Source organism: Archocentrus centrarchus, chromosome 22 (genome assembly GCF_007364275.1).
Source record: "Archocentrus centrarchus isolate MPI-CPG fArcCen1 chromosome 22, fArcCen1, whole genome shotgun sequence".
Classification (NCBI taxonomy): domain Eukaryota; kingdom Metazoa; phylum Chordata; class Actinopteri; order Cichliformes; family Cichlidae; genus Archocentrus; species Archocentrus centrarchus.
In genome coordinates this window covers 14,045,314-14,072,491 of record NC_044367.1, presented here as the reverse complement: position 1 = coordinate 14,072,491, position 27,178 = coordinate 14,045,314, and the positions used below count along the sequence as shown (strand labels likewise).

Here is a 27,178-nt window from a genome sequence, read left to right as displayed (position 1 = left end):
CAAACAAACAAACAAAAAGACCATTCCTCCGAAAATGGTCAATTACAAGGGCTGAAAGCAGCCATGTCCAAAGAAAAACTCTGAAAGACATTCTGAAAGCTTGAAGAACTATTGCTCAAGACCACTTTAAAAATGACAAGAAAGTCTGGCTCTAGGGAAGCAAAGTAGAATGAAGTGAGGGGTGGCTCAAGACTTTTGCACAGCAGCACATCCTCTGTTGGTTCTGTGCAAAAATGCAGGAGGAAATGATTGTAATAGATTTTAAAAGATAGGGTGCTTTAATGGACAGACAGCTGACAAGGAAATGTCAAAAACACCTCCACTTAGACAAGTCTGGTAATAAATTTGGTTTTTTTTGTGGCATTTTCTATATTTTAGACATAAATAAATAAGATAATGACAAACACTGACCACAAACATCTGCCCTAAATCACAGAAAAATCACCTGTATTTAACCTGCTCAAAGTATTTCACAGTACGTTGCTTGAAAGCCAGTGAGACCAACATTTTCTTTGCAGTGTGTGTGTGAGTGTGTGTGTGTGTGTTTGGGGGTGGGGGGGTTGAGATGTGGATATTTGCTTGAATTTACTGAAATTCCACACAAGATTCAGAAACCCTGGATGACCTCCACATCTGCATCAAGGCTAAAAAGAGTTCTTTATTGTTATAAGTGCTACTGCAGATGTTTCTGTGCATTTTACTGACGACAGTAAGCAAATGTCCATTTTCAGTTATCTGTCTCCCCCTGGTGTCCAAAACAATTCACTGCCAGACGTTCTACTTGCCAGTAACATTAAAATAAAATCGTTTAAAGTTGAGGCTGTGGTTAATTCCTCCGTTTATTCCTGCGTTGTTTACTTGGATGTAGTCATGTGTCCTTTTTGCTTTTAAACTGAACTTTTATAGAAACATATTCATGTTATAAATGATATGTAGAAACAAATGCTCTTCTATGCCAAAAAGTCTCCCACATATTGTTATAATAGCTAACCAAATTCTATCTTTACTTACATTTTGTATTATTTGGACCCCAGAGATTTATCTCCCTGTTTCAGCACTTGCAAAAAATCTCAAATGACAGATATCCAAGCTGATTCATTCGGTGTTTTGAAGTATATTTCTGTGTAATAAGCAACATACTATGAAAATCTGTCACAGATTTAAAGCATTACATTTCATTTTTCGGTAGCAGACTTAAAATTAAAATAAGTTAAAAAAAATTAATAAATTAAATTAATAAAAGCAGCTCGCTGATTTATCAGTGTTGAGTGTTTTGTGACGCTTTATCACTGCTACGGTAAATGTACAAATTACATGTATTTTATTTAAGATGTCTGTTAAGTAAAGCCAAAATGGATTCATGGTTGAAAATATATATTCAAATAATCTCTTTATTCATTTAATAGTTTTTACACCACTAAAGACAGGGATAGGATCACACAATGGGGATGGATATTTTTCAGTTATTTAGTGGAGGGAGGAAACTTTGCAGTTTTTAATAATAAAAATAAGCCCCATTTTCTAAATTCTCATGATGCTCAAAGTACAGCCAAAAAGAGGAGCAATAAGATGGTATGTGCCAGATTGACTTCTTTCACTTGCTATTGATGTTTTATTCTGTACAGAGGGACAATTTGTACAAAATTAATCTAGATATATAACACTACATGAAACAAGGTAACTCATATATACAATATTAAATGAAGCATATAGTACAGGTCACATACAAAAAGGACACTTTAAGTTATGTTTTGGAAATAATATGTTAAAATTAAAAGATTTGAAAAGATCCTGCAGAAGAGAACAAGCCGCCAAATCATTTTAAAATCATCTCTTATCGTCACGGTTGACTTGTTTTTCAGCACTAAAAAGAAACCTCTGACATTTCTGACTCAAAACTCATTCGAATTCATTAAAACATCTCTCCCAGCAAGCAGGACTGTTTCATAAACAGAAATCAGTTTGGTGAATGGCATTCCTCCAGGGTAAAATGTACATGTTTAACATGGTAGTTTTAATTTACATCTTTTTGCGTTCAAGCAAATACAGTATTAATACAGTTAACAAGCCAAGTCACAATGTCAGTTTATTTTCAGCATCTGGTATTTTTGTGGCCATTTCGCACTAGTGTGTTTCAGCACTAGGCATTCTGAACAGCCAAAAAAAAATTAAAAAATCCAAAACCTGACATCCACACTACTAACCTCCAGAGACAATACAATGAAATACAACACATCGAATATGAAGACATCTAGCAGACCTCCATAGTTTAAACAATGGTACTGATTGGAAAATATTTCCCAAACTTTAAAATCTTCCTCACTGAGAAGGATACAATTTATAAAACCTACAAATCAGAAAAGTGAGATTCGGAATGGTAGCAAAACAAACATGCTACATCTTTATATTTGGTAACATTTGTGGCAGGTCTTTAAAAAAAAAATAAATCTGTGAATAACTTATATTTCATAAACTAATTCCATATCTACTTCTTGGAGGGTATCAAACCCCCAAAAAAGCAATGAGCAAATGTGCTGAGTAATGCTAAAAAGCAAGTGGAGTTTGCAGGTGTTATAACAGTACAAATCTGTACCTCCTCCTCCATTCAACACAGGAAGAACTCACTCTATTACATTCCCTTTACATTTTCCCTATTCTTCTTATATAATTTATTTATACCCTATCTCATATCATCCTGAATGTGCCATGCTCTGCATTTTTCTATTCAGCATGCTACAACAACATAGGCAGCAAATACACAGTTTTCATTCAATACCATTGTTTAAACTGTAGACATTGCCGTGGTCTGGTTGTTAAATATTGCCAATGAATGTAAGGAAGCAAGCATACAAAAGAGCGGCATATGGCACAAAACAATAAATGAGAAGTGTCAAGATGTCCACAGGACAACTTAAATCTTTACTAGCCGTCTTTTCTGGAGATCGCAAGGCTAAGGACAGGCCTCAGTTTAGTCTTAAGTGGGGGAGAGAAAAAAAACCAAAAACAAAACAGGCCCCCCTGCCAAAAAAAAAAAAAAAAAAAAATCAAAAACACCAGTGACTGGAAACAAAGGCAGGTGACCCTGTTAAAGTCACGGATACAAACATGAAACAAACAGAACACAACAGTCTTGGCACTGACAAGATGCGTGTTAGAGCAAAAATAAAGAAAACGTACAACAGGTAACAGAAAGTTGTGTCTTTCATCTGAACAATAAGGTCTGTTTTTGTTCCCTTTGAAAGAAAACAGAGAAAAGACCAAGAGACGATCCTTAGACATTTAGTCAGGCAGGTCCTAGTTTTCCATATCCAGCCATTGTGAACACATTTGTAAGAAGGAATGAAGAACCTGTGTTGTGCTGTCTGTACTCTCAGGTTCCACAATTACAGTGAGCGCACCGTGATGTGAGAGGAGAGTGGAAGGTGAACAAATGAGGAAAGTGACTGGAAAATACAGGGCTAAAAGTCACACAAACATACTCCTACTCCTCTTCAAATAAAGGGAAAAAAAAAACCTGAGAAAGAAGAAATCTGAAGGAGGTGGATACAGGTTTTCTGTTCTGGAGCAGCAGGAATAAGGAGAACTAAATATTCTGGGGGAAACTGATGGGGGAGTTGGGGGTGGAAAGCCCAGCTTGGATCGCCAGTGTAACTCTGGCACCCGGGCAAAAAAGATGTCCATGGCTGTAGAGTGTAGGAGGGTTAACTGAACCAAGAGCCAGCAGATGGTGGGACCTAGAGTCCGTCGTGGGTGGTCAACATGTCTTCAGCTCTGCGGTGGGACTCCAAGGCTTTTGTGGTGTAGATATCCTGAGGCAACTCTGATTTGCGTCGCATCATGGGCCGCTCTTTCCGCTGGTCATGCTGCAACTGTTCGATGAAGATAAGAGAAGAGGGGAAAGTAAGGCTTATTGATGCTCATACTTTATTTACATCTTTTGTCTTTTGACCCTGATCTAATCAGAGACAAAATGAAAGTCTGATATATTAAACGACTAGAGGTGTCATGTACATAAACAAACCCAGATTCTTCATAATTTCATAATGACTCTTCAAGACAGTGGAAATATTATGAGCCAACATAAAAGTTACCAAATAAGTGCTTGCAATAATCAAGTTAAGGTTGAGTGTAATATTTTATATTGTATTTCATAATTTTTTAAAATGTATTTATTTATTTTTACACAGTTCTTTAATATGGTTAGTTATTTGTATAATACTAAACTTCAAACTAGTGTCACACATAAGAAGCAGCACGGACAAAAAAAAGATTTGATTCTAGTGTTTAGTCCACAGTGTTTTTTTCCCCTCCTTTTTTTTTGGTGAAAGTACAAAAGCCCATACTCAAAAAAAAGTGCAATAACAATAATAACAACAATAATAACAACAACAACAACAACAACAACAATAATCCAAATCCAGAAAGTTGTAACACTGTGTAAAATGTAAATAAAAACAGAATGCAATGATTTTCTAATTGCATAAACACATATTTTATTCATGATAGAAAACAGAAACTATATCAAATGAGAAAATGTATAATTTTAAGAAAAACAGCTCATTTTGATGGCAGCAACTAATCTCAAAAAGTTGGGAAATGCTGGAAAAATAACTGGTACTAAAAACAAACAGCTGGAAGAACATTTTGTAACTAATTGGGTTACAAACTTTCTTAGAAGTACAGATGGGCAGAGGTTCACCAATCTGCAAAAAACTGCAACTACAAATTATAGAACAACTTCAAAATTATGTTTCTCAATGTAAAACTGAAGATTTTGGACATTTCATCATCTGCATTACATAATATCAAAAGATTCCAAGAATCTATGTGCACAAGGGACAAGGCCAAAGATCAGCACTGGATGCCTGTGATATTCATGCCCTCGGGCAGCACTGCATTAAAAACAGGCATGATTCTGTGATGGAAATCACTGCATGGGCTCAGGAACACTTCCGGAAATCGTCTATGAACACAGTTCACTGTGCCATCCACAAATGCAGGTCAAAGCCCTATGATGCAAAGAAGAAGCCATCTGTGAACATGATCCAGAAACACTGCCAGCTTCTGAGCCAAAGCTTATTTAAAATTGGCTGAAGAAAAGTGGAAAACTGTTCTGTGGTCAGACGAATCAAAATTCAAAATTCTTTTTAGAAAACATTGACATAACATCTTTCGGACCAAGGAGAGGGGCCAGATGACTTGTTATGAGCACTTGGTTCAAAAACGTTCATCTCTGATGTTATTGGGGATGCATATCTGCCTATGCAATTGGCAACATTGATGCTGAAAGGAGCAGCATATGCTCACATGCGCTGGCTTTTTCAGGTAAGGCCTTGCATATTTCAGCAAGACGATGCAAAACCGCATAGAACGGCATGGCTTTTTAGTCGAAGAGTCTGGGTGCTGAACTGGCCTAACTGCAGTTCAGACCTTTCACCAACTGAACACATCTGATGCATCATGAAACAAAACAAAAAAACAAACAAACAACAACAAAAAAAAAACATGACAAAGAAAAACCACGATTGCTGAGCATCTAGAATCCTATATCAGACACGAATGGGAAAAAAACATTCCTCTCCCAAAAGTCCAGCAATGGGTCTCCTCACTTTCCAGAAATATACAGACCGTTAAAAGAAGAGGTAAACACAATGGCCCTGATGCAAATTTTTGAGAAGTGTTGCTGCCATCAAATTCAAAATAAGCTAATATTTTTCTTACATTTTTTTCCCCTATGTTTTATGCTGTGAATTAAATATGGGTATATGAAATTTTTAAATCATTGCAACCTGTTTTTATTTACATTTTACACAGCATCCTAACTTTTTTGGAATTTGGGTTGCTTGATAACAATAGTTATAACTGCCATCTGCAGTTTTACTCGGGAAAATTTGGAGGATTATTTTTAAAGTATTGGGTAATTTTAAGAAAAGACAGACAGAGAGAAAGTCAGGTTTACCTGAGTTGCGCCCTCCTCAACTGTCTTTTTTAACCTCTGAACATCTTCTATCAAAGGGACATCCGTCTCCATTGCTACAGGACTATTGAGGTCAGAGGAATGAACATACATAGAGAACTATGTTGAAAAGAAACAAAAACAAAAAGAATGGAGAGAAGACTTTCAGTCGCATGCAAAGAAGAATTAATCCAAAAGGCAGTAAATGAATTAAAATAAAGAACAAGAGTCTATTGATACTATCAGATTAATATGCTTTAGCTGAGGTGAAGGAATCAAAATTATTAAAAGCTCCAAACTACTATAAATTTGATCATGCATCCACAATGAAGCCAATTGAGCTCTTTGGGGTGCAAATATTACGTTTTTTTTTCCTGCTTTTGCTGACAGCGTTCAGGAAATATGTTCTAACACTATAGAAAGAATAATAGAGATGCCCAATTCAACCAACCATTCACATCAACTAAGCACATTGTTTCTCATAAAGATCTTTCCATCATTACCAGCTCTGTCACTGGGGGGGGGGGGTTCCAAGCTAGGGTTTGAACAAATAAAACTAAACAAACTTCAACAGAACAGGAAGGAAAGGAAACTACAATGCAACTACAATTTACACACAGAAAACACAAGATGCTTGTCCTGGAAAGTATTTGGACAGTTACACATTTTCTGTTTTTCTTTAAGCTCTGTGCTTCAGCAAACTGCCAATACACAGTGTTAACTGTGGTGTGCATACATCAAGTCCGTTAAGCCCATTAAGTGAAATAAAATGATTTTTTTATTATATATTTTTAGAAAACCGACTGCATACATCCTCTATCAGACTGACACCATTTAACCAATTCATCAGACTGCAATACTCTTCAGTTGCTCGATCAGAGAAGAATGAAAACTCAACGTGATTTGATTACTTTGGCTGAACCTGCCACACACCTTGCACCTTTCCGTCAATCACTGTGTTGCTTCATTGAGCTTCATTAAATAATCACTGTTCTAATGGGAACCACACATACACAAAAATCACCACATTTCACAGATGAAGTGCTGTTTGGGGTCATGAACCCTCTCACCCTCACTTTGACAGGGGGCCAATAAAACAGTTTCTCACACGTTCAAAAATACTTTTGGAAAAATGTTTTTTGAAAGCACAACCTGGCCTCGGTTCTTTATGAGGAAAACATATGCAGCATTTTGCATCTGTACAAAATCCATCTGATACCCCTCTGGTAATAGGGGGTGGGGGGGCGGGTTAAGCCATATTATTTGGCATTTTAACTTCACTTGCATATTAATAGACTTCATTTGGTACTCTGATGCAGTCTCTCTTATTTTACGGGCTACACTTCAGCACAGAGCTTAACTGTCCAAACAGTTCCAGTCAGGACTGCATATTGTATAGTTTGACACACAAACACGCTCACACACAGTGAAAGAGGGATTGTGTTTAAATAATTTCACACACTGCTTACCTGTGGATTTGATTTGGCGAGGTTCTCAATCTTGAGCCAAGCCTCTTCACGTTCTTTTGACTTTGCCTTCTCCCTGTTTAACAAAACACCAACCGTCCTGTCACTAATCGGTTCCAATCCACTGATTAATGTGAAATCCAACCTAACAATTCATCTGTGGCGTTAAGGCTTATTATAATTAAGCACCACTTCAACATCACTTAAAAAAAAAAAGAGACTTTGATGTTTACTTGTTTTTCTCAGCCCTGTACTGCTGTGTGCAATCATCAAAAAGCTTTTGATTCATTTCCATGAAAAGCTTCAGAGCGTTGTAGATGAGGCCGTGGATGGTCCTGTGAACACAAGAAAGGGTATTAAGAGTCCAGTGATACCAGTAACATTTGTGTAAAGGTCGCTTTCACCCTCGAGGATCAAATGTAAAAAACACTGATTTAAAATTTAAAAAACCCAAATATTAAATGCTTGGCGGTAGGGCTGGGCGATATCAAGTTTTTAAGAAATAGATATATTTTCATATGCGATATAAGATGGGACAATATCGTTTATATCGATATAGTCTATGCCATAACGCAACTCCATAGCGGAAGTTGGTTTGTACTGTAAGTCAAGTGACCTTAATAGTGAAAGTGGGTCTTTTTCGTGTGCTTGTGATGCAGCCAGCAGATACGTAGACCCCGCGTTGAGTGGGTGGACTTGTTGCTGTGATACGTCAGCGCATAAGTCTATGGATTTACTGAGCTGGCTAGAATGCTGCGGACTGAAGGATGGAATTTTATTCATTCAATCTGTTTACACGTTTTGTTATTTGCAGTACTAGATGTACAGGAGAACACGTTTCGGTGAAGTCTACTTCACTGCAGACTGGCTTTTTAAAGAATAAGTCAGCCTTTTGCTATTTTTGCTCTGAATCTTTTCTGTTTACATTTTAATAGCACAGCTGTGAGACATTTGGGACATGTAGCTTTGACTCGGAAGTGCCTTTTTGTTTATGCCTTTTGGGAAGAAAAAATATTAAGATATAGCACCATTCAGCTAAAAAAAAAAAATAGAGATATTATTTTTGGTCCATATTGCCCAGCCCTACTTGGCAGTATACTGACAAAATAACTGCAGACATGTGTAACTATAAAAACTGTTGGTTGTGTCCCTTTTAAGCATGTTTTAATTTAAGTTTAGAGAAAAGTGAAAGGAGTTTAGATGTTCAATAATAGTTCAACAGTTCAAAACACAAGTACTTAAGAGCAGTATGTGAACTACTGTGTGAGGCATTGCATCAGATTGGTGTTATGTGCAATGAAAGTACACTGTGTAGAGAGGCAGCTTACTTGTTCCAGTGAGTTTTTGAGTTGCGGTACAAAGCGGGGAACATAATTGGCAGAATCTTTGCTGCGTTGTCACTGATCAGACTCATGATGTACTCGTTGTTCCAGTAGTACAGGGCTCTCTCTGCCACCTAAAGAGAACATATACGGTATGTACTTGGAGTCACAGCCACTACAATTGAAGAACTTCTTTGCAGGGTTATGACGGTTGTGATCAGTCATCCAGTACCTGGAAGTGGGGGCTGGAAACACATTTGGCCAACTGTCTGAAGAGAGGCTCCTGCACCTTAACAAATTCAGAGGGCTCAATCACATCCAAGATCTCCTCCAGTTCATTGAGGAACATCACCTCCTTGGGGCTGTGAGTCTTTGGCCAGTACTTTAGTAGAGCCATTACCACCTATAGGGATAATTAAGGATGATGCTGAGTAACCAGACAGGAAGAATAGAGGGACAGCAGCTTTAAGCTTAAAGGTAAGGTAAACAATCTCAGTGAAAACCAAGGTGTCAACAAGCAGCATTACACACACAAAAAAGAACCAGTCTGGCATGTTTTTATTTGACATACCGGCTCAGTTAGAGTGCTGTCCTTTTCCAAAAACTGCACCACGCAGTAGGCCAGCTGCAAAACACAAACAAATACATTCACTGCACTGGAAAAGTATCTGAACTTATGCACGAGCAAATTAAAAGGAAGCACAGCAGGGGACACAAGATGCCTGAGGGACAGAGTGGCTGAGACACGTCGTTTTTGAATGACCTGCTGCTCTCGTGAAAAGAGGAGCGCACACAAAGCATGTCAGGACAAGAATATATAAAAAGGCATTTCCAAGTAAATATTGTACATATTCAAGAAAACAAAAGAATAAACACTTAAGCCCCTATTGCTGACCTGTGGATGGTAGACACTGAGTGATTTAACTTTGTGCAGAGGCAATAAAACCTTCAACAGGAAAATCTTGTGCTCTTCTTTTAGTGGTAAGGCAAATCCATTGATTATGCTGTAAAAGGGGGGGGAAAAAAAGAACTATTAGAACATCTGGAAAAATGTTTTTTTTATATATATATTTTTTTATATTTCATGTTTGCTGCTATCATACCTTCCAAGTATTTCCAGTAGTTCAGCTATACCATTATGGTGCTCTGTCTCATAGATAAACCTAGAAGAACAAATTTAGACTTTTTAAGTGGCAACACAAAGACTCAAGAACAATGTCAATTTATAAAGCAAGCATTTGTCTTCTCTAACATGAACTCACCTATAAAAAATGTTATTGATCTGTTTTCTGATGTATGCTCTCAGCCCCAGGAACTTTCCATAGATCCTGTGGAGGGTGGTTTTGAGGAAGTCTCTCTCTCTGGGATCCTCGCTGTCAAATAGTTCTAGGAGCTACAATGCACAGAAAGTGAAACATTATCACAAAACCATGCCTTGTCCTATTATTTTGCTTTTCAAACTTTTCTGTTTACTATCATCTTTTCATTTATCAGCATAATAGATTTTCACCGTTTGGTGGTAATATTAGGGAAAATCTTCAAGTATCCTTTTTCTGACCTGCATAACAAACTTCTGGTCGATGTATTTCTTCGCTATGTTAGGCTGAAAGTCAGGGGATTCTAAAAACCTAAGGAAAAATTCGTAGACAAGCTGCAAAAGATACAAACAGAGGAGTCAATGCTAGGAAAGGATGATTCAAGCTTTGAGCGTCTTCTAGGTTAGGAATAAACATTTTTAAACTTGTTGTGTTCCGATAACAAAGAATAAAATGCCAACCTGGAGGTGTGGCCATGCAGCTTCAAGTGTTGGCTCATCCTCCTCAGGATCAAACTCTGCTCCAGTTGGGTTGGATGATGGAGGCAATGTTCTAAACATATTCACAGCAAACTGAAACAAGAGAAATGGAAACAATATCCTACTGTAAACGTTTATTCCCCTGGACAGTATGCAATTTAAGAGAACTTCCATTTGTCGATTTGTTTTGGTAACGATATGAACTATGACTCCAGGATATTAAAAATTTAGAAATTAAAAAAAAAAAAAAAAAAAAAAAATTTGCCCATGATTCTACCAAAATTAGGTTATAAAAGACATCTGAAATAAAAACAAAAAAGAAAAGAAAACAGAATGATTGACTGGAAAATATGTTTTCTTTCTAGGCTAATGGTAACTTTGTCCTTGCAATTGGACTCCAGGGGTTTAAGCCCACAATAATTCAAGTATCTTGAGTTTCTGGTCTCTCACAGTGTCAACTGACTCCCCTGTGGGCATCTTCCCCAAAAGGCAGATCATGGGACAGTGCAGGTGGCCTAGTAAAACACTGAGTGCCTTGTTTGAAAAGACAAGCTACAAGGTAGGATCGACTGCCTGTATTGTACTGCACTTTGACCAATAACCAAGGGGACTTAAACAAAAAAAGAAAGTCACAAATAAAATAAACAAATAAAGGATGTGGAATCAAATGCACACTGTACAGTTGTTGCATAAGATGTGACCTCTAACGTTAAAGCCACCACCACCACCAATATGCCTTTCTGGTCATTACAGATTGTCTTTTTACACAGTGAAAAGACAATCTAAAAGCTACATTGTATGCTGGTTAATGATACAGAAACACAATAGCACAACTGCAGCAGCATGTCAGCTGTCCTCTCATAAAAAAGAAAAAAAAAATGGTGAAGCTTCAAGTAACTTATGCAACAACGAACTTTAATTTGTAAAACAAGCCAGCGAAAAACTCAAACATGCTTCCCGTTTTTTTTTTTTCGTGCTGTTTCACCAGGTGTTTTACTGAAGAGGACGTGAACAAATAAATACAACTGATCCAGCGATTCACAATTATAATGTTTCCATCATACAAACACTGCAACTTTGCACACTAAAGTTTGAGCTGCACTGATTGAAAGAAATCAGAAGTCTGACTTGCTGACAAATTTCTAAGCCCTACTCAAAACAATGTACAACGTACAGATTTTTGCAACTTCTCTTTAATTTAAATTTATGTTCATGAAAACACTGACCACTAAACAACCTTCATTCTCTCTTAGTCTCAATCTCAAAATAAAGAGCTTCAGGTTCAACTAATAAGCAGTTTATTTAACCAAAATTAGATGCAAGTCTAAAAGACAGAAGACTACAAACCAGCTGAACCAATATACAGATTGGCAGACCTGTGAAAAGCAACAAATGGGTGCACTGGCAGATTACTTGCAAATGTGTTACAAAAGAGCCCTTTACATGTTACATTTTGCTTTTCGGGGAAGAAGTGTCACTGCATATATGAATATGCAGATTTGTGTATTTTGGCATATTGCTTTCGAGTGGAACAGCAACAGTTGTGGTCTGCATTGCTCTGATGTGTAGTAACATTTCTGGACAGGATGTGGTGAATTAGCATGGAATCGGATATATCACTTAGTGCATCTCTAGTCAGCACAATACCTATCATAACAATCTTGTTTTACTTTGATTCTTTTATTGAAGTTTAAGCTGCTGTTGCAAAAAGGAAAAAGCTATTTTTTTTTCCATTCCTTCCAAACAAACCACTGTAGCTCCTGAAAATATAAAATGCATCACTCCCTGTGCCAAGAGAAAGTCCTCTGCTGGAAAAGGCCCCTTTTAATGTAAGCCCATTCATCTACTTTTTCCCTCCCATTCCCAGCGGCTTAAACTTACTTCATTCTTTAAAAAAAAAAAATAAATATCTATCTATCTATCTAGATAGATAGATAGATGCTAGCTTTTCCTCAATCATCTATCTAGATAGATAGATAGATAAAAATGACAAGAGATTTTCTTGTTGCGAAAATGCTTACACATCAGTAATGCAACGTTAATACCTGAAGAAAAGAAAATCTTAACCTTGGTCAAGTTTAGGGCTGCAGCTTTGGTTGCTTTTTGTTTTACATTTTATAGTTCTGAAAAGCCCCACATTGCTAGCCTTTCCTCAATCATCAGTCAAAAACCTGATAATATTCAGTCTATCTGGAAAAATAAAAGCTGCAATGAGCTTCAGTGAAAGAAATTCTTGAAATCGGAATGAATGACAACAGCAAGACAATTTTTTTTAATTGATTAAAAAAAAGGAATGTATGGGTGATCTGAAGAACATCTGAAGCAATCCAACCTTGATGAACTATGCAAAAGATCCAGTGAAACCCTATTAGAAACATCACCAGGGACACTGTTCTCCTATGCAATGCATGCTCAACTCTTTCTCAGATCATCTCTGTCCTGTAACAATGATATTCTATAATCTTCAGCATTGAGGGCAAACTCCCTTCAGCTCTACTGACCATGTGAACCACCTCCGGGTAGATGGGCTCTGTGATGACATTCCTGTTGTGGGTAATGTACTCCACCATTTCGCTCAGAGCTGCCCGCTTCACTTCCTTCCATTTCAGGTCACTCAATGGGTCGGACAGGAAGTCAAAAAGAACACAGCACTGTCGCAGCTTCTGGATGAAGAGCTTCTCCTGTTCCGCAGGGGCCACATCTAAAGAAAGATGGAGAGAGAAAAAAAAATGAGGTGGGTGAAGAAAAGAAGGAGAGAGAAGAGTCTGGAGACAACTGAAAGAGAGCGGAAGGCTGAACAGTGGTGATAAAATAAAGCAGTTGAGAATATAGAAGAATGGAGTCGTGTTCAAAGAGTGAGGGGGGTCACAAGAGAAAGGAGGGGGCGGTTTATCTGTCAAGGACGACAGTTAAAACAGCAACGTGTAAAACGGGAAAAAAAAATATGAGGCAGCAACGGAGTGAAGAGTAGCAAATGAGTCATGAAGACTGAGTGCACTGAGAGAAAGCCTAAGATGGTTAGAGCCCAGGGGGGTGGCTAACAGAGCAGAAAAGACAGGATGGAGGATAGAGGGAGAAGGATTTGGGAACTAGGTGAACGGTCACACTCTAGCCATTTCACACACCCTGAGAGATGCATAAAGGAACCCTAGCTAGTCATTATATTTGTCCATGGTGGTTTGAAGACTCTCTGTTTTGCTTTGAATCCAGCTGAGCTCAAGAGCACAGGCTTATAAACAAACAATCTTTGCCAAAGTGCACACTTCACACATGAAAACACAAGGAGGAAATAACCATTTTCAGTGCTACCTGTTCATGTGGCGCAGTAATAACATAGTGACACTATAATTATGCAGTTACTTGATACAACTTTGATGTAGCCCGTTTCTCTTCCTCTTTTATGATGTTTAAATGTTACCTTTGAAAGTCAAAACTCAAGATACACATCACATATCCCCAACGTCAACAGAAAAACCAACCTTGGATGAAGACAGAGGGCTAGCTAAAGCTAACCATGTTTCCATGTTTTATTTTTTAATTTTTTTCATGCTAAGCTAACAGGGTGCTAGCTATAGCTTTACACGTGTAAGGCAGAAGTAATGGTGTCTGCAAATAAGGCATTAAGAGATAACATTTGCTCCTCTACCTAAAGAAAAAACAAACATGTTTTTGAAAAGACTGTCAATTTTCTGGCTTCACTAACCTAAATTTCTTCTATAAAGTCAGGTGCTGGCTAACTGATACAGTAGAACAAAACAGACGTAGTAACAGTGTGTTATACTCATATGTATGCTCTCATTAGAGCCTCTGCTAGTAAAGTATATTCTTGATCTGATAACAGGAGATGATGAATAACAGTGTTAGCAATCACTGCCTGCAAACATTCAAATATTACGGCATCTACATTGACCTTTCATTTAGATTTTTTTTCATTTCTTCAACAAGAACTGTCTCTCATGAGGGGATCTACCATTAATTTTAGTTCTACTTCTGATCAGACATTTAAAGACTCATGGATATATCATATATTATATTAGGGATATCACCAGAATTGAATTCTGACACCAAAAATTTGAAAACAACTTCAGTACCACGGGTACTGTAGGCAGCCTAAGTACAGTGTAGCATTGTCAAAAATGAAAACTGATACTCAGATTTAATACGGGATTAGATATTCATTTGCAACACTATTGATAACAGCGGGGCCGTCTTTGCTTCAGAACCAATGCTGCAGACAGGCAGGTACACAGCCCGTCCTCTCACTAGCAGCTGAACACACGAACAGCAGTGTAACTGCAAAGCATCTTAAAGACATCCCAGGCTTTATGAAGCATTTCAAGGGGTCAGTAAAGTTCCCAATTTAACAACACTTAAGTGTTAAACAGTTATCAATTTTAACCTGGCTGGCGCATACATTAACAGTCATTTAACTATTTGCCATTACCAACATTAGCCATTTCTTATCATTAAGGAAGCAACTAGCGGCTATGTCGAAGCTAGGCAGCAAACATTATCAGTCCTGCCCATCTGTAACATTAACAAATAAATGGTAATTTAACCTGACAATCAATGGTGTCTAAAAAGTGTTGTTTCTCTTGAAGTCCCACATTGATGCTGAGAAAAAGTCTGCCAGCACCAACACAGAAATAGCAGCAGCCTACCTTAACAAATATCTGATCAGCAATGAAAATATGGTGAACCAAAAGCACAGACAAACACAATAAACAGTTACACAAACAAGCATTGTTCTACTTGTTATTTAAAATGATTAATTTTGTCCTTTTTTTTTTTTTTTTGCTCCTGTGGCATCATAAAGGGTATAGAGTATCAAGTATTTTCCTGAGTATCAAGTTTAAAATTCTAGTATTGTGACGAGTGTAATTCATATATATCATCAGCAACATACAGCAACATGGCCCTGGGTTCGAACCCTAGATTTGTCTTTTCTGTGTGGTGTTTTCATGCTCCCCCTCTGCTTGTGTGGGTTGCCTCTGGAGTGGTTCTCTCTCAACCATCAAAAACATGGTAGGTTCAGTTTTTTTTTGTTGAAGTGGGCTTGAACAAGATGTTGCCCCCAGCTGCCCTTTTACTTAGGACGCCCTTTAATTTCCCCTTCAGGGATTCATAAATGTGACTTAAAGTTATGTAGGTGTGCAAGTTTTTAAACAAGACAAAAATGCCATCTACACAATCTATACAAGCCTCAACAAGTCGAGTAGCAAAACTGTCCCTGCTCCAATCATTTTTTAACATTTTTGTTTTATTTTAACTTTATTTAACCAAGAAAAAACAAATTGATATTTAAATCTCTTTCTCATGACTGTCCTGGCCAAGACAGCAGCAGCACAATTAAAGTTTGAAGCAGAGAGCAGCCATACGTACAAACAGGATAAGATTAAACTGGAGAAAAAATGTCAAGCAAAACATGTACTGCTCGATGCCATCACTTCCAGATTATTTAAAAGTGCCTTAAACCCATTCATTGAGACCAAATCCCAAAGTTTGAGATGTTTTTGTAATTTGCTCCATGTGGAAGGAGCAGCAAATTGAAACCAGCAATAACAGATGGTCCTGGGACCTCAAAGTGTAAGGACTTAAACTCTTCTGTTGCATGTAAGCCTGAAGATAAAAGGGAAGCAGATCTAATGCACACATAAATATAAGAACACACCAATGTTTGAATCTGCAAACACACTGGGAGGACCGGCCAACCTGCTCATACAGCAAACGTGGGTAAGAGCTTTAAATTTGTGATAAATCTTAATGCTCCATGATACACGGCGTCCAGAGCATGTAGTGAGAGGAAGCGTGCACATACAGAACATCACAGCAAGAAATGTTACAGCGATCAAATGAGAGATGGGAACTTCAGTTTTAATCTTCTGACTAGCTGTTGAATATGAGGAGTAAAAGAAACAGATTTAGCTATAAAGATACCTGTGCTCTGATACACACTCAGTTTGGGTACCCTGAGATGCAGATACTGGGGTCAAACTCACAGATTTAGACTTGGTATTGGAAAACAACATGACATAATTCCTAATCAGTAAACTAAGTGCTGGCACTTAGACTTGGGTGCTGCCTGCACCTGAGGAGGATGATGCTATGGGTGAACTGAAGTACATCATGTATATGTAAAGCAAACACTCCAAAAAACAAAAACAAAAAAAGTGTCCCATTTGTTTTCTGTGAGTGTACTGCAACTTGTGGGCTTAGAGCTTACAATTACTGACATAAGCAAATTAGGTTGTGAGGCAAATTATGATGTATGAATGTAGCACAGGGCTAAAATGAGAAAAAGGTAGGGGTGTGTGTGTGTGTGTGTGTGTGTGTGTGTGTGTGTATACCAACTGATAACACTAAACTGAGCACTGCAAACTGGTTACATGAAATCAATATATAATCATATTATTCTGAGATTAATTAATTCTGTCTGTTCTTGTTATGATTTTCAATCATGTTTTAATTAAGATTAAATTAATGAGCAAATAAACAAACAAGAGGCAATCATTAAAACTTGACAGACACTTATAAGGAAACAGCTAAACATATTCGTCCCTGCCCTACTTTTACTGAACATACAAAGAGTGACAGAGTCAACAGTACACTATAGAGGAGGATGCAAACACACACACACAAAGCCTGTGTGTGACATTCTTGCACACAGGCAGATTCTAGGTAAGAAGAGAGATTCTCTTATTCAGACATAATGGAGACTTGGCCCTCTCTCTCACACACTCACACACACACACACACTTCTGCAGTGTCAGTTTCAAGTTGGCCAATTTATATTGATGACAGTAACAGACTGGGAATTCCAGAGGAGAGGGCAAATGTGTGCACAGCCATTATCAGCCACTTCCATAAAGATTTGACAGCCGATTGGGATGTTGATGGAAAACACTAGGAGTGAGACAGTGGTTCATCCAAAAGATCTCCCCCCCCCCCCCCCATTATCTCATCAAAACCAGGTGAGAACTGTGTCCCAAAGTTGACATGGCATTTTTAAGAATGAGGCCTGTAGAACAAACTGAGGTGCTGCAATTTAAGCTCCTAAGCTGAGATAACTGGAACTGTAAGAAGGCTTAAATTAACATTATTATCTTTTTAAACACCAACGTGCTTAAGTGAACCATTTCTGTCTATAGCACAAGGCCTGTGTCGTAAAATATTTTATCATTTGTCCTGTCGGACATGAAGCTGGCCCGAATGAGTGGCCATGGTTTGCATCCTTGACCGTGTCAGACTTGAGGCACTCCTATTACATAAGCCTGTCTGTCTGTTCTATAAAGTTTCTGTATACTCCTAATGTACAAACCACATTGTTGTTTAACACATAAAAGGCCCAGTGTTGGGGTCCCAAAATTGATGTTAACCATAGTGTGACTTCTATTAATAAAACTCATAAAAGCCTTAGGTGGGAAGAAGCATGTGCATGAACACACAAGCCCAAACATCTTGTGGAGAACAGAGACAGATTTATCTTACTACCCCCCCACATTCAATCCAAGATAACAAATAAGTGGAGTCACACTGGAACCACAGTCAATACGGTTTTCTCTGTAAATGGGTCAAATGAACAGCTGCTACTCTGAAGCCAGGAGTGGTTTGGCAATCTGCCTTATTGATGGTATGATATGATCAATGTAAACACTGACCAATTACTATTTACAGCAATGCAGAAAGAAACTGTGTCACAGGTTTGACAGCATATAAGAAGACAGTTTGGCCACTTTCAGTCATTAAAACAATTTTGCATGCACTATGGCAACACCTCTACGGCGTCTATACGTCCAAAATATAGACGCTGTCGAGGACAGCATCCGCATGAAGGTCCATTATATTGTTTGGTAAAAAGGTATGCATCACTGACACCCTTGAGACACATTTATAGCTGGAGCTTCCACTGTGACTAATAATGTCAAGAAGTGTTAAAAGAAAAAAGAAGTGTTAGTGTTAAAATGATGTCTGAGATCTCAAACAAAACAGATGAGGAGGGAAATGATGTTTCACAGATAAATTTAGTTTGGAATCCAGCGCCATGTTTTCAGAATGTATCACCAAACATTTAAATCTGTTTATTTTATTTTTCCAGAAACTAAACACGTAAATCAACATTTCTGTAAAAGCGCCAGCCAAGTGCCTAATTTTCAACTGTTCGGTTTAATGTGTCAAAAGAGTGTAGTGTGAATATGTGTATATGCTTGTTTGCTAACAATACTGGTAGTGTAGCATGTGGAAAGCACAGTTAATCTGCTCAGACTAAACAAACATAGATGCTAGTCTTCAAGTTTATCCCTGAAATGAGACACCATATCCCGGTATGGACTTACACACCTATACAAATGCACATACCTTTTTTTTGTGCAGTAACAGATTAAGTGTCCCCTCACAGCAAGAACTGAACTGAAACCAGTGATCTCACAATAATTAAACTGCTTCATTCAGATGCCAAGCATGAATGGAAATTACTTTCAGCTGGATCTAGACTAAATTTGTAACGGCTAGGATAAGAGATGTTTGATCTGAACATGGCTGGAATGATGGAGTCTCACAATAAGAGGAAACAGAATGAGACAAAGAGAGCCTGATTGTTCCACAACATTGTTGTCATTCAAGGCATTTGCCTCTGTGGCTCAATAGAGAGTAATCAATAATCGCCTAAGGCTTCATCTAACGCTGGGCTGCACCCCGAGTACAGTGGTAACAGGCTGGCCCTTTCAGACATGACTGAGTACATTGTACAGGCATTAAGAGGCAGAGTCCGATGTTGTAATCCTAAAATATTACTGCTGTGCTCTGACAAAGATGGCTGGGTTACACTGACTGCACTGTTTTGCTTACAAGATATGCACTTATGAGATGCCATCTGACTTCTGGCTTGACTTTCTTAGTTTGAGAAAAAGGTTGCCGAAGCATGTCACTCGCAAGCCGGTAAAGAGGGAAAAGGGTGGGGGAGCTGGAGAAAGGGGGTTGCAGCCTGCTGCAGAGCAGTGACTGCTTATAACACACACACACACACACACAGACACACTATAAGATGACAAAAATACTGGGCCAGTTTGAATCACCTAAAAGGTGAAGCCATCAGACAATATCTGAATACCGTTTAGCTTTTCCTCGTGGGCAGCGATTACCAGCTCCACATCAAACACAAAAATACAGAATCACAGTCAAACACGAAAAACTAGAGAGAAGAGACCCTTCCCTAGGCTATGACCTCACTTCCTTTGACATCACTAGCTTGGCGGGGGGATGGGCAGCTAGCTACTAAAACCAGATTTTTATGTAGCTCCTGGGTCTCGCAGCTGACCACCGAAACATTAAAAACCACCATTCTCTCTCAGATAAAACCGGCTGCTTAATAAAACTAAGAAGCAATAATGGTATCCTAAACGGCTGACTAGCCAAGCCAGTGGAGGGGAACAGGAGCACAGCAACATACACCTCTCTCTCTCTCTCTTAATTTCCATAGGACAATACAGGAAGAATAATTTGTCCTTACATACCTCTGAAGTGCACAAGAGCCACCGGCTGAAACGGCCCATTGGAATTGGGTGCATCCACAACCATCCTGTCTCCAGCTTTATTGCATGTCAACATCTAAACCTCAACCAGGAAGGCGATCCACTCAGGGCGAGAGGCCAGCCTCCATTTTAGCACAAAAGCAGATCAGAAAATGAAGCTCCGTGCTGCTGGAGGGAACTGGCTAGTGACGTAAGGAGCAGAGGAGCCAGCTGATTGGCTTAGCTCATGCAGCTCTGGAGCAATAGAGGCGAAGACTGCGGCGAGAGAGGGGAGATGATAGGATAAAAGGTTGCACAGGGGGTGGGTCATACAATTTTTTTTTTTTTTGGTCTTGCTCCTCCTTTCCACTCACTGGTCTCTGGTGACGCTCTGCAAGGCAGGCCCTGCTACAGATCTTAGATCAGATTGACTTAATTCTTTTCCACAGTTCAGCCATCAGCAGGGGCTTCGGCATAATCTGACTTTGGAAAAGCAGCTGGAAATAACTTACTCTTGAGTGTGCTTAGAGAGAGAAACCCCGGCTCAATCTTCAAAGTATTTAATTGTTTCCTCCTGTCATTTCTTCTTGGTTCTTTATCAAAGCGAGGTGAAGAAGAGGGTCAGATGCGGTCTAGCGTCTCTGAATTCAATGAGCAACACAGACAACGCAGAAACCACATGAGAACTGAGCACTGGACCACTGAGGGCTGAAGCACCAGTGGTCTCCAACAAGAAGAGCTACAGAGAATCAGTGGAGGCTCTGCACACAAGATGATGAGACAATGTGAAATTAAATAAACAAATGTGAACAAAATGAATCTAGAATTTAAAAAAAATAAATTGCTGGTGTCTGATGCACTTTGTAAGAAGTTTTTATGAAGCAGACACTGTTCGGAACTTGCTGCATTTGCATCTGCATTTGCTCTCAGCAGGAAATGAAACCAAGTGCACCGAAAATTAAATGCATGAGGACACAGAATAGAAAAAGCTCTACACAGCAGGAGCTTCCTGTCTTAAAGTTTACCTAATCAGTCAAACATAAAAGTTAATTAGAAATACAAGATGAATATTACAAGTCTGAGTATGTCAAGTCATACATCAGTCTATATGTGATGTAGGCTATGCTTATTTCATCAGTTACTGTTAATGTGACTAATTTCTTTTGTGAGTAATTACTTTGGGAATGTTTACACCAGCACTAGTAATTCTTGAAGACACTGAATGATTAATCTGCATTTCATCTTTACGTAATGAAGTAGCTGTCCTGTTTTTCATGTGATTTATCAGAGGACACAGTGAAACCACATTCACACCACAAGACAGACCAGGCTTTTCATAACAGCAGGGCTCACAAAGCCATTTTCACAGTCATTTAAAAACAAAGGGACTGCGCTGTTTTGCAACAATGGACACAGTCAGACAATTAATTGGAATTTAATGAAGAGTCCAAGAAAGAGGCCACGGTGTACAGTATGTTCCAGCTATCCTGCATCTCAAATTAGAACTGAGTATGCACCGCATTCCAATGCTACTCAATTGTTCAAATAATTTACAATGATGCAAATACAGAAGAAAATACATTTACTATGAAGAAACTCTGATGCACAAAATAGTTTTATTTAAGACATATACGGTACAGTGTAAAACACTTTTGATCTACCCCTCATTTCTTTGTATTTTGCTTTCAAGGAGACAGTTTATTGTAATTAAAGTGGTCTTGAGTAATAGCTCTCCAGGCTTTCTGAAGGTCTGTCAGAGTTTTTCTTTGGCTGTTTTTTTTTTTCATTCATTTTCAGTCCAGTCCTTGTAGCTGACCATTTAAAAGGAATTTTTGTTTGTTTTTTAAGCCACTTAACACTGACCTATGACTCATTTAAGCATAAAATAGGCACCTAACTGAAGGTATGACCCAGGAGTATATCTACACATAACAGACAACTTAGCAAACATAAAATTTTAAATAGTATCTTTAGGCATTTTGTTACTAGCAGCTTGTTGCAAAAACAATTTGTTTCCATTTTCCTTGTCAAATCTACAAAAAAATGCCAAAAATAAAAATGCAAATAAAATGCCAAGTTTGACAGGCATAAAATTGTATTTTTGCACCAATAAGATAATTCAGCAGTGTGTCTGTAAAATTTGAGTAAACTAGACAAGTGGAGGACAAAAGAAGAAGTGAAAGTGATAAAAAAAAAAAAAAAAAAACTATATACAGCAGATGAACAATTTATGAAAGTAATGTCCTTAAGAAAGAAGAGAAAAAAAACAACAAAGACCTGACATGGGGCCTGAAAGATGTATCTGACCCTTGTTGATCCATCTACTGATCACTAAAGCTTCATCAGAAATGGTCTCGGAGGGAGGGTGGCTGTGAAGAAGCCATTCTTAAGGAAGGGAAATAGGAAGACAAGGCTGAGGTATGTCAATTTACACAAGAACTGTACTGAAAATCAGTGGGAGCAGGTCTGATGGTGTGATGCATCCAAATTTGAAATTTTTGGTTCAAAATGTCATCAGTATGTAGTGAGTGTCTACTGCCACTTGTAAAACATGGTGAAGGATCTGTCATGGTTTGTGGCTGCATGTCAGCTAGTAGTTTTGGGGATCTTGTCAAAATTTAAAAAAAAACTAAAAATTGGAAAGTGTCTGAGTGGCAACAACTTTATTTTTTGGGATGCCAATGACCCCAAACACACTGTTAATGCAGTAAAAGCATACCTGGATAGAAAACCAGTGGTGGATTGGCCTCTCCAGAGTGCAGACCTCAACATTATTGAAGCAGTGTGGGATCATCTTGACAGAGAATAGAAAACAAGGCAGCCAACATCCAAAGAAGAGCTTTGAATGTCCTTAAAGTAGCCTGGAGAACTGTTCCTGAAGACTACTTAAAGAGAGTTCAGGCTGTATTGAAGAATAAAGATGGTCGTATCAAATATTGACTTTCAAGCTCATTAGAATCGTGCACGTTTCAACAAATCACTGCACCTATCTTCCATTTTCCTAGCAAAATATAAAGAAATGAGGGTTGCCTCGAGACCTTTGCACAGTACTGTATATTGCTATATGACTGAAAAATAAATGCCTTAATTATTTTAATTGGTAAAAAAATTCATCTGGGTAAGTAATTTCTGAATTAGCAGGTACAAGTGCAAGTTCATTTTTGGCTCTCTGCACCTCATTACAGTGTGAATTAAAACTTAGTGAAAAGAGGCACCCAGTGACACAGAGGAATACATTAAGCAATTAAAGTAAAAGGAAAGGAGAGGAAGGGCAAGTGTATCGCAGTTCTTACTCTTGCTTTTCTCTCTCTCAGGGGCCAAAGCCTCTCCAAGAGGTACCATTACATTCCACAGCCATGACAACGGGCACCAGTATTTTTTGAAAGCTGCCACTTACTTCTCACAAATTGGACAGACTGGGCAAAAGTGTATAAAGCTTCAGACACCCCTTTTACTTTACTAGAAATACTTCTGGTTTCCGACACATGCCCTATTAGTTTAATGTTAAAATCTCCCACTCAAAAAGCACAATATAAATTATCCTACTAACAAGTCTTTGTGGTCAATTATACATTATGCCCCTGCCCAGAGACCTCCACTGTTGTACAAAAGTGCTGAAAACACAAATGCTTTTTTTCCCACAATTTACACCTATTTAAATATTTGTGGATCTTTTAGTCAAGATTCACATCTCCAGTGGAAGTCATGTGGAAAGTAGTTAAAGACGATATTGATTTATTGACAAAAACAAATAAATAATGCCACCAGCCTCAGTCTTAGTATACTGTCAGCCAGAGGGCAACAAGGCTCTACATTATGCTAAAATATCATGAAAAATCTCAACATTATAGCTGAGGAAACAGCAGTTATTCCATTGTCAGCCATAAGGTGGCAGCACAGACTGGGCCATTTGTGTAAGAGCCTTCCGAAACACAAACCCATCACTAAATGTTTTACTAACACATCCCTGACCTCCATTACATTTGTAACAAGGCCTACTTTCCATGTTTCCCAAAAGCATACATGCATGGTCAAACTACATAGATGATAAAGTAGTTTTGTCTGTAATTTGTACTGTAGCTGTATATTTTGATGCATTTGAAATACTGTGAACACTGAGATGCAGTGTAATTTTGAGTGAAAAGTGATATTATTATAGATATAATATAAAAGTGTCAGGAATACTAACCTAACCTGCTTCATCGGTTATTTTTTTTTCAATGTCAATTTTCTTTAAATAAATTTTAAGAAAGTGGTATCAGTCTGCACAAATAAATAGAACATCAAGTCCATTAAACAGCATGTATTCTTCTTCTTCATCATCATTATTATTATTATTGTTAATGGTGGAGCGCACTGTGACTTGTCCAAAAACTTCCAATATGCGTTCAATGCCATTGATAAGACTTATGTAATTTTCATAGTCATCAGACAACTGTATTGATTTGTAATCCTCAGATCACCTCACTGCACGGGGCAAGAGAACATACGGTAATAGAAACAATAAGCTAATTATTACTCCTCAAATTATCATTAGATAAACTGCCACAGAACTGTGTACGTGTCTCACTCCGCCGTGCAGGCTGTCCGTGCTGCATGCCTCCTATTGTTTCTCCGTAGTGTCACCCACCTCATCCAGGTATGAGAACAAAGCATAGCTGGGTATAGTTTACAGGAAACCACTTAGGCCAAATCCTGTCCGCAATGCTTTGTGTAAACAAAGAAGTAATGAAAGATTGATGCAAATGTTCAAACCTCAACCTAACGGTCTCATCTCAGAATTAGTGTCGGTGCAGTACTGTATGTACTAGCTGAATCAGTCAATACGGGTTTTTTTAACTGACAGTGGAACCATCCTGCTTGCTATAATTATGACTGTTAGTATGCCGATTATTTATCACAGTTATCCACATGGCGTGGCCAGGCTGTGTTATAACATGAGCTTATGCAACTTTGTTTATCGGAAATGATTAACGCTGCGAGACATGCTCAGGCTTCCATTTTATGTTTGATTTTCAGGTTGCATTTTCTCTGATTATTCAATGGCCCAGATTCAAGGATTCTTTCTGTCCATTCATTCAGTGTTATCTTACATGAGCGAACCCTCTGGGAGGAGGGGGGTAATATCTGTTTCTTCCAGGTACGATTGCAGATACAGCTGATTGCACATCATTTGCATTACAGATAAAGCTGATGGGCAGTCTGCTTAGATATAAATTATGTAGCGAGACCTCAAGGTTAAAAAGATGGTTATGAGGATCCACCAAGGCTATGAATTGTTAATACGATTCCCTTCATCCATAATGGCCAAACATGCAATCTAAGATAAAGGTCAGCTTGTGCTTTCCAGAACAAGAGTAGCTTATCTCTGCATGTAAGGAAACTGTACTTAATCTGCATTTGTTGAGGACAAGAAGAAAAGAAAGACAGCTCCTTTTTGAGATACTGTGCACTGAAGGAGGCATACCGGCTAGTTCGGGTAGCTTCTGTAGCTCTCTGTTAGCACTTAGGGGGAAAGAGGATGTGCTGAACCTCTTCTCCCGCTTCATGGCCGATTGTGACCCTGGCTGCTTTACCCTCATCAGCTGAGTTGCAGGAGGCACTTTCTTACTGGCGCCCTGCAGAAACAAGAGTCACAGAGGAAGGGCTCTTGTTACTAGAGCAAGGTAGGGCAAGGTAGTTCCTGCCCCAAAGGAAATGGCACAGGAATTATTTTTCTCAAGTGTCACTGTGGAGTCCAAGGAAGGAGAGGAGGAGGAGGAGGAGGAGGAGGAGGAGGAGGAGGGGGGACAGGAGAGGTGAGGGTGTTATGGTTAAGGCTCAAGTTCCTTTCTGAATCAGTTCTCAATTAAGCAACCCGATCACAGCCGGCGGTGTGCTGTACTGCATCTGTTGACAGAGATTGTGATGGACCTCAGGGGATAGAATAATTGAACATAGATGGAAAGGATAAAGCTGTCAATGGGAACACACAGCCGGTCCAGGAGTCAATCAATCAGGTCTTTTCCAAACGCCACTCAACATCACTGATGTACAAATGATAAGGACAAAAATAGCCACCACAATGGCTGGCATTATGTTCAGAGACCAAACAGGGCATGCTGGGGTAAAACTAGGGTTTGAGTGCAAGTATTTTGAGTGCAAGAAAATAAAGTCATAAGATCATGTCACAAGTCACATGAGCAACTTTGCCTGCGTTTCATGACGACAAAAAGTTATTATGCTTGAAGTACAAATGAATTGCTCACAGAAAGCAATACAAGCAACAGCAGAAGTCAAGGCAGCGTTATAGTATAGAAGCTGCTCATGGGCATGAACTTTTGATCAAAAATCAAGAGGTTTCAAGAAAACCTCTCCTCCCTCAGCCATTAGAGCTGCTAAAGCACCCAAACACAATTAATACAAAGGAATACATAAATAAATAATGAGTAAATGCATCAGCTAAATAAATAAATCAAAGTTTTACCCTACAGACATCTCTATTATACCCACGTAGTGAGAAATGCTCAGTGACCTTACATTTAGTACTTATAATTCAGTGCAAGTCCTCGCTGGACATTGAAAAGTTTTTTTGTTTGTTTTTTTTTAAATACAGTACTTACTTCTTGGTCACCTGAAGACCCATTTTTACTTCCAGATTTCTTAGATCTTCCAGATTTGGAGGATTCCTAAAGAACGAGTATGGGAATCAATAAAACAAATAAACAGATGAACATGAATACAAACATTTAGCAGTCGCATCAAAGTCCAATTTACCTTTTCTTTTTTGCTCTTGTGAGGCATACTGACAGGGGAATCCCCAGTGTCAGCAGAGTGAAAGTGTGGCCACACACTGACAGCAGAATCCTGGTTAAAACACGTCTGTTCAAATACACTAATGAGGCTTCCTCGACTATTGACCATCCAAACACAATGTGACTCAGTCCGAGCCGCAAGGACTCATCCTACTTCTGCAGGCGGCAGCACAGCACTACTCACCCCTTTGTAGAGGTACAGTTAATAACGGCAAAAATTGGGTCGATGTCCGCTGTCAACATCCAAGTTACTCCTTCCATAGTTGCACTTTCCAGCTAAACGAGTGATGCGTCTCCTGTGTCGGCTGTAAAAGTTGACTACGGCCACAAGAGGGCAGA

General features: G+C 38.6%; 1 protein-coding gene across 5 annotated transcripts; it reads right to left on the bottom strand.

Annotated features, from left to right (window-relative positions):
• Positions 1–1,375: 1,375 nt before the first annotated feature.
• ppp2r5ca (protein phosphatase 2, regulatory subunit B', gamma a) lies at positions 1,376–27,178 on the bottom strand. 5 transcript variants are annotated; one of them, XM_030718175.1, is made up of 16 exons: positions 26,802–27,178; positions 26,648–26,713; positions 25,513–25,663; positions 13,041–13,240; positions 10,522–10,632; positions 10,303–10,395; positions 10,007–10,137; positions 9,848–9,907; positions 9,640–9,748; positions 9,316–9,369; positions 8,977–9,147; positions 8,751–8,878; positions 7,656–7,757; positions 7,426–7,498; positions 5,960–6,076; positions 1,376–3,869 (listed from the first exon to the last, which is right to left on the bottom strand). In XM_030718175.1, exons 1-16 carry the CDS (start codon positions 26,946–26,948, stop codon positions 3,735–3,737), a joined length of 1,848 nt encoding a protein of 615 aa, XP_030574035.1. In that variant the 5' UTR covers positions 26,949–27,178; the 3' UTR covers positions 1,376–3,734. The 5 variants fall into 5 exon arrangements, with proteins under 5 accessions (XP_030574035.1, XP_030574036.1, XP_030574038.1 ...); XM_030718177.1 differs by having other exon boundaries at positions 3,739–3,869; positions 5,960–6,041; positions 26,802–27,170; XM_030718176.1 differs by lacking the exon at positions 5,960–6,076 and having other exon boundaries at positions 26,802–27,169.